This window comes from Hyaena hyaena, unplaced genomic scaffold (assembly GCF_003009895.1).
Source record: "Hyaena hyaena isolate Hyena2069 unplaced genomic scaffold, ASM300989v1 scaffold_469, whole genome shotgun sequence".
Classification (NCBI taxonomy): domain Eukaryota; kingdom Metazoa; phylum Chordata; class Mammalia; order Carnivora; family Hyaenidae; genus Hyaena; species Hyaena hyaena.
Window position 1 is genome coordinate 1,422,815 of NW_024081103.1, and position 18,442 is coordinate 1,441,256.

Consider the following 18,442-nt stretch of genomic DNA (forward strand, 5'->3'; position numbering starts at 1 on the left):
GGCTTAGGTCATGATCCCCCAGTCCCTGAGTTCCAGCCCTGCATCAGGCTCTGTGCTAACAGCTCAGAGCCTGGAGCCTGCTTTGGAGTCTGTCTCTCTCTCTCTCTGTCCCTCCCCTGCTCATGTTGTTTCTCAAAAATGAATAAACATTAAAAAAATGAAAAAAAAAATGGTTTATTTATTTTGAGAGAGAGGAGAGAGAGAGAGCACATGGACAGGAGACAGAATTGCAAGCAGGATCCGGGCTGTCAGTGGAGAGACTGACCCAGGGCTCGATTCTACCAACCTGGGCTGAAACTGAGTCAGAGGCTCAATGGACTGAACCACCCAGATGCCCCATGATTATATTTTTAAGACATTTTCAAAATTTAATCTGTCTTCTTCAATTTTAATTATTCGGTAATGCAAGTTCAGCTAGCTTAATAAAAAAACATTTTTAATCATCTTGAGATTTTTGGATAGGGTCCAATTAATACATATTCATTTAATTACATAGTGGAAAAAATACTTGTCTTCAGAGTTCTCTGCTATATTTTGCACTACTGTTTCCCCAGAGCCTGGACTCATACTAAACCGACAAATAATTGTTGCCTAAAGAAGTACCTAAAAACTTAACTTTCTTCTAGGTGTATTGAGGAAGCTGCAAATCTCAAAGCCGAATAATTCCAGCCACGACATCTGGGATTTTGAATAGGTCTATTAAAGAACTGTACTGTTATCCTGCAAGAAACGCTTAGCGGTTCTTTTAAAAACCAAATCCCACAAGACAGCAAGCTCAGAAACCTTGTAGAGATTCAAAGCATTTATTTTTCTAATCAGTAGAAGGACTAAAAAACTTTAAATGAAATGAACCCCTGGTTGACCGAACACACTACCCAACTCCGTATGTTTCAGGAATTATATTAGGTTTTAGGATGGTCAAATAAATCAAGCAAAAACAATCCCTGACCTTTGAAATATGCCAGTTACCCGCTTCTTCTGACGAAAAATTTCAGGAGAAGAGCAGGCAAGCAAAAATCTTACTTGGAAAGCAAACTTAAAAGAAAAAGGAGCCCTGATCCTCAGCAGCTTCAGCCTGCTCGCCTGAGGTCGGGGAGCCCGGCGGCGGCAGTCGGGGAAACCTTCAATGTCACCTGGTCGCGGGCAACTACCGCGGCCGGAGGAGCTGCGGCAGTCCGTGCACGCGCGCCGCTTGGCGCACGGCGAGCGTCTCCAGGTGCCGCGGTGGACAGAGCCAGAGTCACGGGACCGCCACCTCAAGGTAGCCTCCTCCCTCCGCCCGGGCACTACTAGACCGGAGCCGCTGGCTGCGCGCCTCCCCTCCCCCACCCCTACGCCACAGACGCACGGGGCACGATCGCCTACTGGAAGGTGCTGCCACACCCCAGCCCGACGCCGCGGCTCCGGCTCGCAGCTAGCCCGGTGGGTGGGCCGACTCCAGAAACCCTCGGAAGGGCGGGGGCGAGGGAGCGGGCCCCTCTAGCTGCGCCTTCAAAACAGCGTTCCTTGTTCTCGATGGTCCCCGCGCGGCGGTCTTATGGAACGCAATTTCCGGTTCCTTTTAAAGGCCCCAAGTTGTGCGGCGCAGCGCGTGAGGGGAAGGTATAAAAGGGAACGAGAGGGCGGGACCGAAGAGGAAGAGGAAAAAAGCTAGCGGTAGAGGGGGCGGGGAGGCGCAAAGGGCGCGCTCTCGCGTCACGTGACCGGGACGCGCCGTTCTTCCGTCGGCCATTTTAGGTGGTCCGCGGCGGCGCCATTAAAGCGAGGAGGAGGCAAGAGCGGCCGCCGCTGCTGCTTATTCTTTTTTAGTGCAGCTAGAGAGAGCGGGAGTGCGCGCTGCGCGAGTGTGGGAGGCGAGGGGGGCAGGCCAGGGAGAGGCGCAGGAGCCTTTGCAGCCGCGCGCGCCTTCTCTGTCTTGTTGTGTGCTTCGCGCGGTAGAGCGGGCGCGCGGCAGCGGCGGGGATTACTTTGCTGCTAGTTTTCGGTTCGCGGCAGCGGCGGGTGTAGTCTCGGCGGCTGCGGAGGCAGTAGCACTATGTCGGAGGAGCAGTTCGGCGGGGACGGGGCGGCGGCGGCAACGGCGGCGGTAGGCGGCTCGGCAGGCGAGCAGGAGGGAGCCATGGTGGCGGCGGCGCAGGGGGCAGCGGCAGCGGCGGGAAGTGGAGCCGGGACCGGGGGCGGAACCGCGGCTGGAGGCACCGAAGGGGGCAGCGCCGAGTCGGAAGGGGCGAAGATCGATGCCAGTAAGAACGAGGAGGATGAAGGGTGAGTAAGGGGCGACCCGGGATAGTCAGGCCCAACTAGTCCCCATCCCCCTCCTGATCCCCTCGCCATTAGGCCTCGTTCCCGCTCTTTGCCCGCTCTCCTGCGCCCCGTGCAGTCTTCTTGCACAGTTCTCTTCTCTATGTGGGGTTCCCCGGGGCTTTCATTTCCTTCTCCCCCTGCTTGCTTATCGCCCCCTCCCCCATCATACACGTTTCCACCTTTAGCCGTCACCATGCTGCTCCCTGGCCCGCCCTCCTTCCCTCCCTCGCCGTGGGTCTCCTCCCACCGACTTAGCCGCCAGGATTTTTTCCCGCCTGTCGAGGGGTACCTTTTTTCTTGCCCCGATGTCCCATTCCTTCCTTGTTTTATAAAGTCCCAAGCATAAAGGTAGACTCAGAAGCTTTTATGCCGGGACCTAAGGTTTATTTGGTGTGTCCACTATAGTATCCCCAGACGATGCGATTCTTAATAAGCGCATGCTTTGGGGAACATGTAAGCTGCTCAATCAGCTCCTCCCGCCTCGGCTTCAGGCCGAATGTTTTCTTAGTATTTGGATAAGTTTGGTCTCCGTCTCTTCGTTTTTACACAATACGCTATGGAACTACAGCTTGAGTACAGAGGCCCTACTTTTCAGCCTACGAAACATACTGGGCCTGGTGAGGTTCCCTGAATCGCTTGTTGGTTCGTTGGTGTTTGCTCTACGGGCTTTGGTTAAGTTCCTTGCCGGCGGGGCCTGCACTTGACTGGAGCTGTTTCTAGCTCGGCTAGCTGGCTGCCCTTCCCCCACCCCGCGGAGTTATTCTAACCGCGCACCCTTTTCGCGCCCTCAGCTATTGGATTCCCTGACTGTTCTTACGGATTGTAACCTTACTTTTATGTGCTGTTTTCTGTTTCTTTTTCTTTTTTTTTTTTTTTTAAACACCCTATCCCTGTGTCCAGGATCCTTTTTTGGTCTCTCTTGATTTCTCCTTCCCGCTCTCTTACCCACTGTTACAGGAGGCCTACCAGCCTTCTTTCATAAAAATGAACAAACTCTATTGTGCTGTGGCATGATTTTTTTTTTTTGCAGGTTTTTAAGTAACTGACTTGCCTCCCTTCATTTGGAATAAGTGTATATACTATTTGAAGCTGCGTTTGATATATTAGAATGCAGCATTTGGGAGCGGGAGCGTAATACAGGAGTTAGCAGGAGGGACTAAATCGGGGTTCTTGGTTAGGTTTTCTTACTCCCGTTATCGACCGCTGTTCTTGGGTTAACGCTTCCATTCCTTTTTGTAATGGGTTATGTGTGTGATTTTGGTTTGTTTGTTTTTTTCTTTTTTCCCACTATAACAAGGAGAACCGTGTGGAAAGTAAAACCAGTAAGGTGTCGCTTTGATCCAGTATTGGAAAACACGATTTCCTTTATTGGGAAAGAACACTAGATTTGGAGGGTGGGAAAGAGAAGTACTTTAGAATGTCGAGTTTAATAATCTCAGCCTAGGCAGATTTGTCAGGCTGATTGTGCTGGCTTTGGGAGAATAGAGACGGGATGGGAAACTAGCTTTTCTTAGTTAATTTTGAATTACATATAGTTTAAGAAAGGAATATGTTAAATACTTGGAAACTTAAGATCTTTAACATTTTGGTATTATTTCTGAATTCTGTTCTTTGGACAGAGGCACCAAAATGATTAATTGCTTAACGTGCTGTTTGGGGCAGGCTTTAGCCCTGATTTTCCAAATCACAAAGCAGCTGCCTTTGTAGTTACCTACTGTTGAACTGAAGTGTAAATGAATTAAAGTTTTTAGCCCTAACAATGTCAAAAACTAAAACTAGAATTTTGATTGGTTGCTGTACCGGTTGTTAATTCCCTAGCCATTCAAACTCCTCCCCACGACACTCTGAAGCAGCGACGGCACAGCGGGAAGAATGGTAAAACTTTTAAATTTTATTTCTGTATTATAAAGGTTTCAGTAGTCATAACATGCAGAGGCTGTGTATTGGTTAGTTGCCCACTGATCCCCAGGAAATTCTAGACATAGTACAGTAGGATATCTTGTGCCTGGGATATAAAACCTTTTTAGGCATCGTGTGTGATCTTTGGGCAAAATTAATGCCATTACATGGTTTTTGGTCTGTGGTAATGCATGTAATTGTGGTTTGGTTAAATAAAACTGAATATAGTTAGTAATATTTTTATATTTGGACAAGAAAATACAGTACTGTAATTTCAAATTTGATTTCTTTTTCTTAGGACATTTTTTGGAATTCTAAGTTTAATGTTAAATGTAAAGGTTACTTAATACAACAATCTTGTGTGTTTAAAATGTCTTGCATGTTCTACTGAAATATTTTGGATATGTGAAAAGTATTTTTAAAGTAGCGTGTGTATGTATTGTGCAAAAATGTATTTTTTAAAAATCTCCAACCATATTTGTAAGTAGAACTTGAATAACAATGGGATATGTACTATTCAGAGGTGGGCTGATGTGGCTTTTCACTACATACAGCTCTTAGCTGATTTTTTTATTTTCAGTGTGATTTGGTTGGAATGTTAATTACAGTTGGTTGTCACGTGTAACCGAAATTGCATGACTTTTTCTTGGAAGGCTAGTAGATTATTGTTCTTTTTATCCCTTCCTTCTCCTAAATGTCAATCTTTCTGCTTTTAGGATTGATTATATTTGAGTTTTCCAGGAGTTTGTATCCACCACCACTGGAGTTTGAAGGGCCAGTAATTGTAGAGAGTGGACTTAGAGCTGTACAAACTGCTATTCTATTTTAAGAATCCAGTTGGGATAACATTTAAATTTTACACGAGCTTTACTTACTACTGTATTCTCATCTACTGAAATCTGTCCGGTTTTATATTGCAGATAAAGCAGACTGGAAATAGGCAAAAGGGAAAAGTAAAAAGAAGACTGGGGTTAGTTTGACATAACAAAATAAAGTACTTATGATGAAAGTAATCCATTTGGCCCTGTGATAGTTCATTTTCACTGCTAATTGTATCAAACTAAGTAAGATTAAACTATCCTCTACCTGACTGTTTTACTGTTCCATATTTTAAATCTTACGTAAGCAATTATTTTCAGTGATTAGAAAGGACCATAAACTTAGGTTTGAGATCACTGTTAATGATTCTTGTAAGAAATACTCTTGCCCTGCTACCCAATAGTGTAACTTTACAATTTTTTGAACAACTTCTTAGGAAAAATGGACAATTAAATATTGATAGTGAAAGTTTTAGATTATGACCTATTTTCATTCTCTGCAAATAGGATTTAACGGGAGGTTCATTTTAAGTTAAGCAAGTTTACATTTAACAAATAATATCTTTGTTTTTAAAGTCTAGTATTTGACTTTAAAATTACTGCCTAATCAGCCAGCCTCCTCCTGTTGCAGATACTCTTGTTTTTTGTTCTGGTGTGTGCATTTGCCCACTCTCTCTTCTTTCTCGGCCTACCAGTTTGAGGGATATAGTGCAGCAGTTTCATAATAGTCTCAGGAGTGAGGATAAGACTGGCTCTACTAAATATAAAACCATCTGAATTTAATTTCTTAAACACATTTGTGTGTGAATTAGTTTTTATAATTTTAACTTGAGAATAAAGTAATTCCATTGCAATCTTAAAAATATATTAAAAATGAGTTTGTTGTGGACTTAAAGTTTGTTTCTTTAAAGTTTTAATTGATTTTGAGAGCGCATGAGTGAGGGTGAGCAGAGAGAGACGGGGAGAGAATTCCCAAGCAGGCTCTGTCCTGTCAGCATGGAGCCCCATGTGAGGCTTGATCCCGCAGTGAGACCGTGACCTGAGCCAAATTCAAGAGTCCTACACTTAACCAACTAAGCCACCCAGATGCCCCGGTTTTTTTTGTTGTTGTTGAGCATAAGAACAAACAGCTCTTCTTGAGGGCATGCGGATCATACCTCTTGTGGATGTTTTCACACTTCAGACCTTTAGAGTAATTATTTCTGAATTCACCTTATTTTAATCCTTCCAGCTTAACATCCCTAGTTTTTACTTGCAGTTGCACTGACATTTCCCATTTTGGTGTGGGCTCATGTTCCTTACAAGGCTTCAGTTCTTTTAGAGTAGGTTACAAAGTTATCTCGTGTTGGTCAAAATATACATGCCATATAGCAAGCTACCTGGAGGAGAGTTTTTTAAATTTCAAGATGAGTGAGGAACTTTAATACTGTAATAGCTTTCAGACAGTTTTATAAGGTAGGTACATTGACTTGCCTACATTAGACTGGGTAGGAAGCAAAAATAGTTCCATTAAGTTATCAGCCAACATACAGCAGTACTTTTCTAGTAACAGGGCAGTAGATCTAGTCCTATACCCATTAGCATATAAACTAAAGTGTGATTTCTTGTTTGAGAATTTTGTGAATTTTACTGTGGGTTGACTGCTGATTTTTAAGAAATGTGCATACATGTTTTTGTTTTAAATATTTGAGATTATTGTCTATACCCTAGCGCTTTTGGGGCATTCTGAACGTTGCTTTCTAAAACCATTACTTTTAGAACAATCTCATACCTAACTTACTGGCCTTTCACTAAATTTGGGTTTACTGTAAAGTCAAGACCCTGAGTAGATGGTTTGAGTTTCAGTGTTCTTTGGAATCTTTAATAAGTTTCTAGCGTTAAAATTGCAGAAATTGTTGCTCCCAAGTCTCAAGATGATGAACATATAAGGGAGGAATGTTAACATTTCTTTTCATTTCAAAATCTTTAATATGGAAAATACTAAGAAGCACCTGACCTTTACGGTTTGGATTTAGAGAAAATCATTGAGGTTTTTCAGTACTGCCTTTTGAGATAAATACCTGGTCTTAGGCCTGGGTTTTTCCCTCAAGTCATGTGACTGCTTTTGTAAGTATACTTATTGTGTGTGTGTGTATGGTTTTTTTTTTTGTTTTGTTTTTGTTTGTACTGTTTTTTATTTATTTTGAGAGCAAGAGAAAGTGCGCGAGTGTAGGAAGGGCAGAGACAGGGAATCCCAAGCAGGCCCAAATCTCAACGATCTCAGAACTACGAGATCACGACCTGAGCCACTATCAAGAGTGGACGCTCAACCGACTGAGCCACCCAGGCACCCCTTTATTGTGTAGTTTTAATATTGTCTGGGTCTTCTGTCCTCTATAAGTCTGCTCTAATAAGATGTTCTGAATCCACTATTGAGATATGTGATTTATGGCCAACATGGAGAATTAGTTTTAGTCTTCAAGTGATATGGGTTATCCTTGAAAGCATTTCATTTATTTGTTTGTTTATTTTATTTTATTTCTTTATTTTTTTTTTAAATGTTTTATTTATTTCTAGGAGAGAGTGTGAGCAGGGGAGGGTCGGAGAGAGAGGGAGTCACAGACTGAAACAGGCTCCAGGCTCTGAGCTGGCAGTCAGCACAGAGCCCGACGCGGGGCTCGAACCCACGAACCGTGAGATCGTGACCTAAGCAAAAGTCGGACGCCTAACCAACTAAGCTACCCAGGCGCCCCTTGTTTATTTATTTTAATGTTTATTTACTTCTGAGAGAGCGACCGTGAACAGGGGAGGGTCAGAGAAAGAGGGAGACACAGAATCTGAAGCAGGCTCCAGGCTCTGAGCTAGCTGTCAGCACAGAGCCCGACGCAGGGCTCAAACCCACAAACCGTGAGATCGTGACCTAAGCCAAAGTCAGATGCCCAACCGACTGAGCCACCCAGGCGCTCCCCTTGAAAGCATTTTAAAAGGAATAGAATAATAACTTTTTTCCTATTCCACTTAAAGCTGTGCACCTCATGTGTGTGTGCAGATTGACAAATGAAGTGAAATATAACTTCTATTAGTCGAAGTTTTATTTGATTTTAGTTCTGCTTCAACATTTTAGTAGCTAGGGCACTGAACTGGATGCTCGAAGCATGGGATCTTTTTCTGTTAATTCACTTCAAACAGTGTGGTTTCAGGTAATATAACCTGTTTGTTACTTGGTTTGCTGATCTATGTGTTGGAAACAATGCTCACCACAGGAGGATTGACCACATAGCCTGCTTTCATAGCTTGTGTGTGTTTATCCGGTGCCTTAATAGTTGATACTGCCAGTGATTTACTCCTGTGGAGTAAAGGTAAGCATGTTTTAGTTTCTGGAGTATTAAATTGTATATTGGAGCTAGATATTCAAGACTATTTGGGGGTGGGGAGACTACTTTTACTGGTAGTGTTTGGCCAATAATCAAGGTGATAGCTGTTAAGTATTGGGTCATGTCCTATAAACTCCTGCTTATCTAGACTTGAAAATACCACACAGTTCAAGCTAGGAAATTCTCCCTCTCCCCTTTTAGTCTTGTAAGAAACAGATGAAAATATGCTCAAAAAGCAACCAGTAGGCATTGTCATGGAAGCAGCCTTCTAGAATTTTTCTTTTCTGCTGTTAAACAGTAATGTGGTTTTAAAGCATTGCAAGAGTCTAAAATTTCATCAAGAAAGGCAAAAAATCATTTTCTGATTTTAGTGTTGTCTAAATTGATGTCCAGTAGAAAACTACAGTATCGTGAATGTGTAGTAATCTCAGTTAACCAGAATTTTAACCTCTAGGTTAAGGAAACCCCATTCCTTAACCTTCAGGTAGATGGGAGTTTACCTTCTAAAGCTGATTTGAGAGATTATTTTAAAAGTAAAATTATAGGAAGTCATTCTTTCCTTGGAATGAAAGGAAAAAGGGAAGACTTTTGGGTTAAACATTTAAAGTTGACTCAAAAACTGTCATTTTACTGTGTTTTCAACTTAATTATCTTTTTTAGTCATTTAAGTTTATTCTAAAGTAGAAAGTACTGAGACTTCATATACCAGGCTAGAGGAGTTAATCTTTACTGACTTGTTAAAAGTTTGTCAGTCTGTTTCCAAAGGTATTTTTAATAGAGATTGTAAAATGATTACCCTACCATGTGGTATCATCTGGTTGTAAGATTTAACTCTGCCCTCCCTCCCCAATTATAGGTAACTAGTTACTTAACTTTAAATCTATACTTTCTGAGGAAAAATACTGATTTTATACATGTTGGTGGCATTTTATTTTGTCATTTTAGGATTTTAGATGAATAATTTTAATGATAAAATACCAGAAAATATAAATAAAGGTTAGTGGTATACTTGAGTAATACTACTCTGAGAGGGGACAGTGATTGGCCAGTCATAATATGTACTTGACATTCTGTTTTTTAAACTGTCAGAACTTGTTATGAAACTACTTATGGAAAATCAGAAGTTGTTAGGAAGTGTTTGAAAGTTACGTAATATTTTCTTTGGCCCTATTTCAAAATTGGGGGTCTAATGGTATTTATCATTTTACCTTGAAAAAGATGTTTCCAAGTAGAGACTTCTTAGGAGAAGGATCTTTAAAGTAACTATTAGACTTCGGAGTGTTAAACCTAGTGATCTCAGTAGTACAGAGAATGTTTTTTGGGGTGTGAAAAAACAGGAGTACTAAATCAACATTCCCATCAGCCAGCCCTGCTCTGTATGTATTACCTTTTTTATAATTTGAAATTAATTCCTTACTAAAATTGGTATTTATGTGGAGTACAGATAAGTCATCAAGATGGGTTTTTAACTACATTTTATTTCAGTTTTTAAGGCAGTCTAATTTCTAGTCTAATTTTTACATGGGATATTTGAACACTTCTGGATTCTCTTAAGTATTATTTGGTATTGAAAATAATTTTAGGATCCATTTATGTAAAACCTCGTTGTAGCCTTTTCCTGTTAATTTTGGAGACCTCATGTAGCTCATGCAGATTTTAAAAAATTAAGCCAATGAGTAAATTAAAACCTTGCTTTATTAAATTACTTAAATTGTGCTCTACCCCTTTTAAGTAACAACTTTATATATTGAACACTTGGGATGTTTCAGACTATGTTCTGTGCCATTGAAATGTATTTGCTCCTTTATTAATGCTGTTTTTCCTTTTAGAAGTTTCTCTTTTTAAAAAAAAAAAAAAGTTTGTTTTTTAGAGACAGAACGTGAATGGGGGAGGGCAGAGAGAGGGAGACACAGAATCCAAAGCAGGTTCCAGGCTCTGAGCTGTCAGCACAGAGCCTGACATGGGACTCGAACTCACAAACTGTGAGATCATGAACCAAAGTCAGAGGCTTAACCAACTGAGCCACCCAAATGCCCCAATACTATTTTCTTTATTAAGTAAGCTCTATATCCAACATGGAGCTTGAACTCAAAAACCTGAGATCAGGAGTGGCATGCTTGTGTGGACTGAGCCAGCCAGGTAACCCTGCATTAGCTCATTTTATCCTTATTGAAGATTTCATGAAATAGGCTTTTAGTTCTCACATTTACAGATGTGGAAACAGTCATCGGTATTTGTTTTTCTGAGGATCATACATTTAGTAAGTGGTGGGGGTAGTATATAAATTCAAGCGGTTTGGCTTACTACCTTTAAATCTACTTATTCTAGAAGAGAACGTCCCACTAATCAGTTCTTAATTCCTAAATGACATTGGATAGCATTCAGAAAGACATCTGCACTGAGTTGTATAACTTTGTGTCTGTTATTTAATATTATAATATGGTGTAATATCTATATCAGTAAAAAGCAAGGAGATTTCAGTTGTTGGTGTTTTTTCTATTTATTTTATTATTTAAAGTTTATTTTGAGAGAAAAAGTATGAGGAGAGGGGGAGAGAATCTCAAGGAGGCTCCGTGCTGTCAGCCCAGAGCCCAACTCAGGGATCCCTCCAAAATCATGAGATCCATCACCTGAGCCAAAATTGAGTTGGGATGCTTGATTGATTGAGCAACCCAGGTGCCCCATTGAGTAGATGTTTTAAATACTGTATTGCCTCTGGGGTGTTCTGTAGTTTATAGATAGGATTAAGAAATTAAACGATGAGTAAAATTCTGTAGATGAAGTCTTGTTTTAATTAGGATTGTTGATTCACTTACACCTAAGGATCAAATTTTAAACTTGTAGGATTAGGGGCCCACTTTTGTTGCTATTTGAACAAGTCTTGTCACATTTTAACTTGGCTGCTTACTATTTTTCTGAAGTTCAGTCTATCTCATTGTGTTTGCTGGAGTGACAACAACTTGAAACTCAGTCTTGGTATTCAAGGCAGCAGTACAGGTAATCTGTACAGACAATAGATGTTGCGTTTTAAACAAAATACAGTAACATAAGAGAATTTAAATTTTATTTTCTACCATCTCATAATTTGGGGGAGAGCATGTCAGAATGCTAGTGTTCTGAGAGGCTAAGATAATTCCCATTTATCCAAAATTTTTCTTCCTGTACTATCTTGGTGTGCCTACTGAATGTGATATATTTAACATGTTACATTTAGTAAAGATGGAATGCATCTGGAACAGTTTGTGTTCGTTGTAGTAAATTTACCTGTCTGGTTATCAGTTGTGCAGCAGCCTTCCTTGTTAGAATAGGAAAAAAAAAAAAGTGCTTTGGGCTGCCAAAATGGTAATGTATTTGTCTCAGAGACAGCCACTTAGGCTCTTGCCCAGAGACTGTTTACTTTTACTTTACACAAAATTTGCAAAGTTCAGGTGCTGGCTACCCACCCTACAAAGTGTGCGGGGGTGGGACTTAACAGCAACAGGTGATTAATCTGCCAAAAATGAAAAATAGAACTTGTTAAAAGAAGTAAGAAATGAGATGCACTTAGCGTATTAATAGTTCTCATTTCAGATGAGCCTTTGGGCGTGCTAACAACTTAATATAAATTAATGGTGACTGACCCATACAATGTTAAATCATGATTACTGTATTTAAGAAGGCAGAAATGTGTGTCGTAGGAAAAAAAATTCATCCCAAATAATTGGTGAGAGATCGGAAGACAGGCAGTGTTTTAAAGAAGGTGGAATATTTGGCTCATTCTCTAAAGATGCTGGATAGCTGAAGTTTTACTATGTGTTTCATTGTTTTTTGGGAAATAATAATCATCCTTTGGAATATGTTTAAATTATAGTTGGCCAGAGTTTTAAAAATTCTGTTGAAATGGGATTTGATTGTTTAGGGAAAACGGTATCTTTGAGTGACCTTTTAACTTCAAGGTAGACACATTTAACAACTACTGTACTAACAATTATATTAAAGGTGAAAAGTTTGTTTAGAAAGTTCTTTATTGGCCCAGTTGATGGGTTAGTATGCTTTAAGAAAACTGGACTTCCTATTCTGTGAAAAACATTTGGGGCTTGTAGGTAATAATGGAACTGCCTCAATCTCATTCATAGGATTATAATTTATTTTTTATAATTTTGTTTAATTATTTCCCCCCTTAGTGTGAGTTGGGGAGAGGAACAGAGAGGAGAGAGAGAATCTTAAACAGGCTTTATGCTCTGCACTAAGCCTGACTTGGGGCTCTATCCCACGAACCTGGGACCGTGACCTGAGCCAAAATCATGAATCAGACACTCAACCAACTGAGCCACTCAGGCATCCCTTAAGTAATTTTATTTTTTTATCATTTTTTAAAATTTGTTTTTTCTTAACGCTATGTTTAATTTTGAGAGAGTGTGTGCATGAGCCTGCAGGCAGGGGAAGCACACAGAAAAAGAGAATCCCAAGCAGGCTCTGAGCCAATAGTGCAGAGCCCTTCTTGGGAGGGGAGGTGGTTGATCTCACCATGAGATCATGACCTAAGCTGGAATCTGGAGTCTGATGCTTATTAACTGACTGAGCCACCCAGGCACCCCTTAAATAATTTTAAATCAAAGACACTTAACCCAATGTAAACTTGGCCTTCGTGAAATTAAAGTCAAACTTAGTTCCGTCTTAATATTAGGGGAGATGATGAGACCATATTCTTGCCTTTCAATTTTAGCATGAGTGGGACAGGGGTAGAGCAAGAGGGAGAGTCCTCAGCAGACAGGGCAGGGGCTCCATCTCTTGAGTTCCTGACCTGAGTTGAAATCAAGAGTCAGGTGCTTAACTGTCTGAGCCACCCAGGCACCCCTCAACTTTAGTTTTTTAAAAAAAGGCTTTTGTTACTTACTTATTCTCTTCAGACTGAAATAAATTCAAATTGTTAAATTATTGTTGGAAAATTTCTGTAATCCTAGAAGGTGGTAATTCATTAGTTAAATTTCAACTTAATTGAAGTTGTTTCTGTTCTAAAATTGCCATTGATACCTGAGCAAGAGGTCGTTGCATTATAATTTATTTCTCACTTGCAAAAATATATCAGTGTCCTTACCTTGAAAGGGTACATGTTACTAATGAACTTTTATCTCTGAAGGAAGTGCTCTGGAACTTTAGGTTAAAAGTAAAGTGTTTAAGGCATTAAATTCAAGTGACAAGGATTGGATTTTAGAAGGTGCATTATGTTAATGAAAGAAAATGTAATGAGAAAATAACTTTCCCCCGTAAAATTGGCAATAAACATTAAAAATTATCTGTACATGATGAGTGTTTTGTTATGTTTGTTTGATTATAAAATACAAAAAGGGTTAATAAAGGTTACTTAAGCATGAATATTAGAGGAAGTCAAAAGTTAAGCATATAAATGACCCAAATTTACATTATAATACATGTACTAGTTTGAAAACAATCTGAAATGGGAAACAAAGTAAGGGAAAATTTACTAATTTTAAATACATGAACTAGTTGAAGTGTACTAGTTTGAAACTTAATCTGAAATGGGAAATTAAACACTAAAAAAAGATTTCTTGTGCACTGAAAGTTAATTTTGTTGTTAGAACTAAAAACAAGTCTGGTAAGAAAGTAAGATCAGTAACACCTCAGTTAATCTGGCATCTTTAGGGGAGAAGCTGAACGACCTGATCTTCCAGGACACAATTGGCCTCTTATTGCAGAAATTGGCTTTAGTGTCAGTGTCCTAAATGCCCACAAGATGGAGATGTTTCCTGCTTTAATTTCTATCTGGAGTTGAAAGTTAGTACCACTTCCCATCCCCACCCCAATTATAAAGATAAGTCATTGAGCAAGTATGATTTTATTCCTGTAAAAGTATTAGCCTTTACATAACAAATTCTGACAGTTTACCCTTAAAAATAAAAATCTCCAGTCCTGTCTCTTTAAAGGGTAGGAGGTATGTGTAAGCTCTTTGGGGCGGGTTAGGGAGTGGCAAAGGGGGCAGATGTAAAAGGAATCAGAGCTGCCAAGTCTGAGCATTATGGCATTTTGCTGTAATAAAAATATTTCACCTGAGAAAAATTTTTTTGAGTATGTATTTTTGGTCTTAAAGTGTTTTGGTGGTTTCCACTTAACCACCTGTCACTTTTAGCATCTTCAAGGTTTAAATATTTTATTGCTGGTTAACTGAGGTTCTACTGTAAATAAATCATATAAGTTAACTAGTGGATTGTGCTTCAGGGGGTAATTCTTGTTCACCAAATTGTTTACGTTATTATTGTCTTTATTAAGGACTCTTAGCACATTCTGAAAACCTAGCTTACAACCTAATTGTGAGACTTAGAATTTTCCATTTTATGTGCTAAGAGTTTTGTTAATGAGAGAACTACTGTTAAATAGAAAGGAGCTTCAGCATAGAAAGATGCTGGTTGCTGTGACAGTGGGAACTATGTAGCCTTTTTATAAGTTTAATGATTGAAAGAAATTTGAAGCTAAAATTCTGTGTTTTGCTTTTACCAATATTTGTAATTTAAGAAAGACTTCAGTGTATAGTAATTTAACTTTGGGGTTATGTTTATCTTTTTGGCAAGTCAAAAGAATTTGCTGCTTGCTCACTATTTTGTAATTAGGCAGATGGCAGCAGTAATAAACAAAACCTAACAGCTGGAATGGGGTGTTCTTGATACATGATTATGTAGGAAGGACATTATTTAATATACTGCCCAATAAATTGGTGCAGTTTGGAAAAGGTATTACTGTTACGGATACTGAAGACAATTTATTTGTTTTTAGCATTTTAATATTACTTTTTGTCTTTACAGGAAAATGTTTATAGGAGGCCTTAGCTGGGACACTACAAAGAAAGATCTGAAGGACTACTTCTCCAAATTTGGTGAAGTTGTAGACTGCACTCTGAAGTTAGATCCTATCACAGGGCGATCAAGGGGTTTTGGCTTTGTGCTATTTAAAGAGTCGGAGAGTGTAGATAAGGTAGTGTGTTACGTGTTCTGATCAGTTAATAATATAAGATGTGAATAGTTTGATACACTAATTTGTCCATTTGTGATTTCCCCTTTTGCGATATATGAAGATAGAGCTATAGTTCTTAACCAATACATTTTATGAAGAGTCCTCTTTGTTTACTGAATGCCTTCTGTATGCCAGGCTCTACTAAACTGAAAAAGTTAACTTTAAAAATACTGAGACTTAAAGACCTCTAACTAAAGAGATGATCTGTGACAAGTTCACAGAAGTATAGATTTTGGAATTTCTTGGGCTAAGGGGAAGTAGCAGTCAAGTTTACATTGCTGACAGTTAAAGGAGGGATGGTTTTCTAGTAATTGATTAAATTTGTGTTTCCCCCTCCTCCCCATTCTTACTGGCATTTAGGTTTGAACAGTTCTATATTAGCTGATGTGACATCATCACAGATTGACTTCTTTAATCATAAGCAAGTCAACACATACCTGGCATTAGCTATATTTATTTAACTATAATTATTAAGTAAGTTGATAATCTGAACTTCAATTAAGATACATATTTAAAATGAAAAACTTCAATTTCCTTAGGTCATGGATCAGAAAGAACATAAATTGAATGGGAAGGTGATTGATCCTAAAAGGGCCAAAGCCATGAAAACAAAAGAGCCTGTTAAAAAAATTTTTGTTGGTGGCCTTTCTCCAGATACACCTGAAGAGAAAATAAGGGAGTACTTTGGTGGTTTTGGTGAGGTATGTGATAATGTTTTGACCCAGTTTTTGTCAAAATTAGTGTGAATATAATTGTCACGTTATATTTTCAAAGTTGTTTTGAAGTTTGGGCTGATTATGTTATTTGTTTTGAAAATAAGATATTGTAAATACTTCATTAGCAGATCAGTGAAGGTTAGATGATTGTATTTTTCTCCTTTATTGAAGGTGCAGATTAAGATGGAATAGACATTCTTACCTTGAGGAACTTAACCAGATTAGTAGACGAAATAAAAATATAAACATGAGGAAGAAATCCAGGTTGGATTACCTGAGATAATAGAAGGAAATGGTTCAGTTGAGAATAGGAAAGAAATGAATTATTAAGAATAAGGTGTAGTGCCTTCTCAATTTAAAAACGTCCATGTGCAATTTTTATGAGGCTAATTAAAGATAACTGAAACAAGTTCTTTTTGTGAATTAATAACTTAAAGCTAAGATGAGAAATTTGTGGTCTTGCTGGCCAGATACAACCTGCAGACATCTTTTGCTTGATTTAAACAGAAGACGTTTTGTTAGTATTTAGGTTGAGATATTTCCCACGAATATCTGGGTTTCTAGCTTTTCTTAGATAGTTGCAAGAGCAAGCAACATGGGAAATTGCCTTCTTTGGCAGCAGCCATCTAAGATAACAGTAGCAGCCTTCCCCTTTGGTTAGTTATATGTGCTGCTCACCACTCCCCATTTTCTCCGAAATGCGGTCATCTTTATTGTTTTTCTTAAAATTGTTGTCTTCTGTTCTTTTTTGGTATTTGAATTTGTGACCCTTGAATGAGGTAGCAAATGTCAGTATCCTGGGAAGCTTGTTTTTATAAATAAATGTGAAGACTTTTAGGTGGACTGGATTATTTTTTTTTTTTTTAATGTTTTTTTTTTTTTAATGTTTTTATTTATTTCTAGGAGAGAGAGAGAGACAGCGTGAGCAGGGGAGGGTCAGAGAGAGAGGGAGTCACAGACTGAAACAGGCTCCAGGCTCCGAGCTGGCAGTCAGCACAGAGCCCGACGCGGGGCCCGAACCCACGAACCGCGAGATCATGACCTAAGCGAAAGTCGGATGCTTAACTGACTAAGCCACCCAGGAGCCCCTGGACTGGATTATTTTTATTTGAAGAATTATTTTTTCAAGTTTAGAATAAACAGGGAGAGAGACTGCAGAATAGAATTTGAGGGCCAAACATTTTTTGTGCACTTTTTCCCCCACTAAACTTGTGCTTTTATTGTTAGTTACGTGCAAACTAAGTTATTAAAACTTATTTTTTTGATGTCAGGTGGAATCCATAGAGCTCCCTATGGACAACAAGACCAATAAGAGGCGTGGATTCTGCTTTATTACCTTTAAGGAAGAGGAACCAGTGAAGAAGATAATGGAAAAGAAATACCACAATGTTGGTCTTAGTAAAGTAAGTTAAGCATCCATTTACTTGTAGAGAAAACTAGCTTTTGTAGAGAGCTTCATCATCTAGCTTTCTGAAAGGCTTCAGTTTGCATGCTTGTGCTTTAAAGATGTCTCATTGGTTTCTTATTTATCAAAGTCATTGATCACTGTTTTTTGCTTTTCACTGGAGAGTGGTATGAAAATATTTCTTTTTAAGTGTATTTTTCTCTAGGCTTTACTAAAAGATCCTGTTTGAGGGTCTGACAGAATGTAGCAACCTATATTAGGCAAATAACTTCTTGGATATCAATAGAGGAGATTATTTCTTTTAAAATACTGATGATTGGTTTAATTGATAAACTGACTTTGAGGAAAGTAGCAAATTAGTCAACTTTGTGTTTGGGACAGTTGGCTATCCTGCTTATTACACATTTTGCTGTGTTTTCTTGAGTCCATGTAATAACAACATACATTTTCTCTTTTAGTGTGAAATAAAAGTAGCCATGTCGAAGGAACAGTATCAGCAACAGCAACAGTGGGGATCTAGAGGAGGATTTGCAGGAAGAGCTCGTGGAAGAGGTGGTGGTAAGCTAGAGCCTAAGTTTACTCTGTCTTAAGCTTTTCTGCTTTTTAATTATCCTGAAGTAAAGATCTTTGCTGATCTTCTGACTTTAGTGAACCTATTAATGTGCTGCAGGCCCCAGTCAAAACTGGAACCAGGGATATAGTAACTATTGGAATCAAGGCTATGGCAACTATGGATATAACAGCCAAGGTTACGGTGGTTATGGAGGATATGACTACACTGGTTACAACAACTACTATGGATATGGTGATTATAGCAGTAAGTACTATACTTTTTATATTAACTGCTATTTGACATTTATTTTGTACAAATTTGGATAGGTAGAAAGGTTAGTGTAGCTTTGCCAAGTGCAAACTGCCTCAGGTTTCAAATTCCTGGAAACT

At 39.1% G+C, this 18,442-nt stretch overlaps 1 protein-coding gene across 5 annotated transcripts in view; it reads left to right on the forward strand.

The window, feature by feature from the left end:
* The first annotated feature begins 1,704 nt into the window (after positions 1-1,704).
* HNRNPD (heterogeneous nuclear ribonucleoprotein D) overlaps positions 1,705-18,442 on the forward strand; it is a 19,321-nt gene continuing 2,583 nt past the window's right edge. The window contains exons 1-7 of one of the 5 annotated variants that reach the window (XR_005532051.1): positions 1,705-2,265; positions 4,123-4,179; positions 15,172-15,340; positions 15,919-16,080; positions 17,367-17,498; positions 17,959-18,058; positions 18,171-18,317. Coding sequence is in view for 4 of the 5 variants with exons in the window: in XM_039253941.1 (XP_039109872.1) it covers positions 2,036-2,265; positions 4,123-4,179; positions 15,172-15,340; positions 15,919-16,080; positions 17,367-17,498; positions 17,959-18,058; positions 18,171-18,317 (997 nt within the window). In the remaining variant the exon portion in view is untranslated. The remainder of the gene's footprint in view (positions 2,266-4,122; positions 4,180-15,171; positions 15,341-15,918; positions 16,081-17,366; positions 17,499-17,958; positions 18,059-18,170; positions 18,318-18,442) is intronic. The other 4 variants (XM_039253941.1, XM_039253942.1, XM_039253943.1 and 1 more) reach the window with 4 other exon arrangements.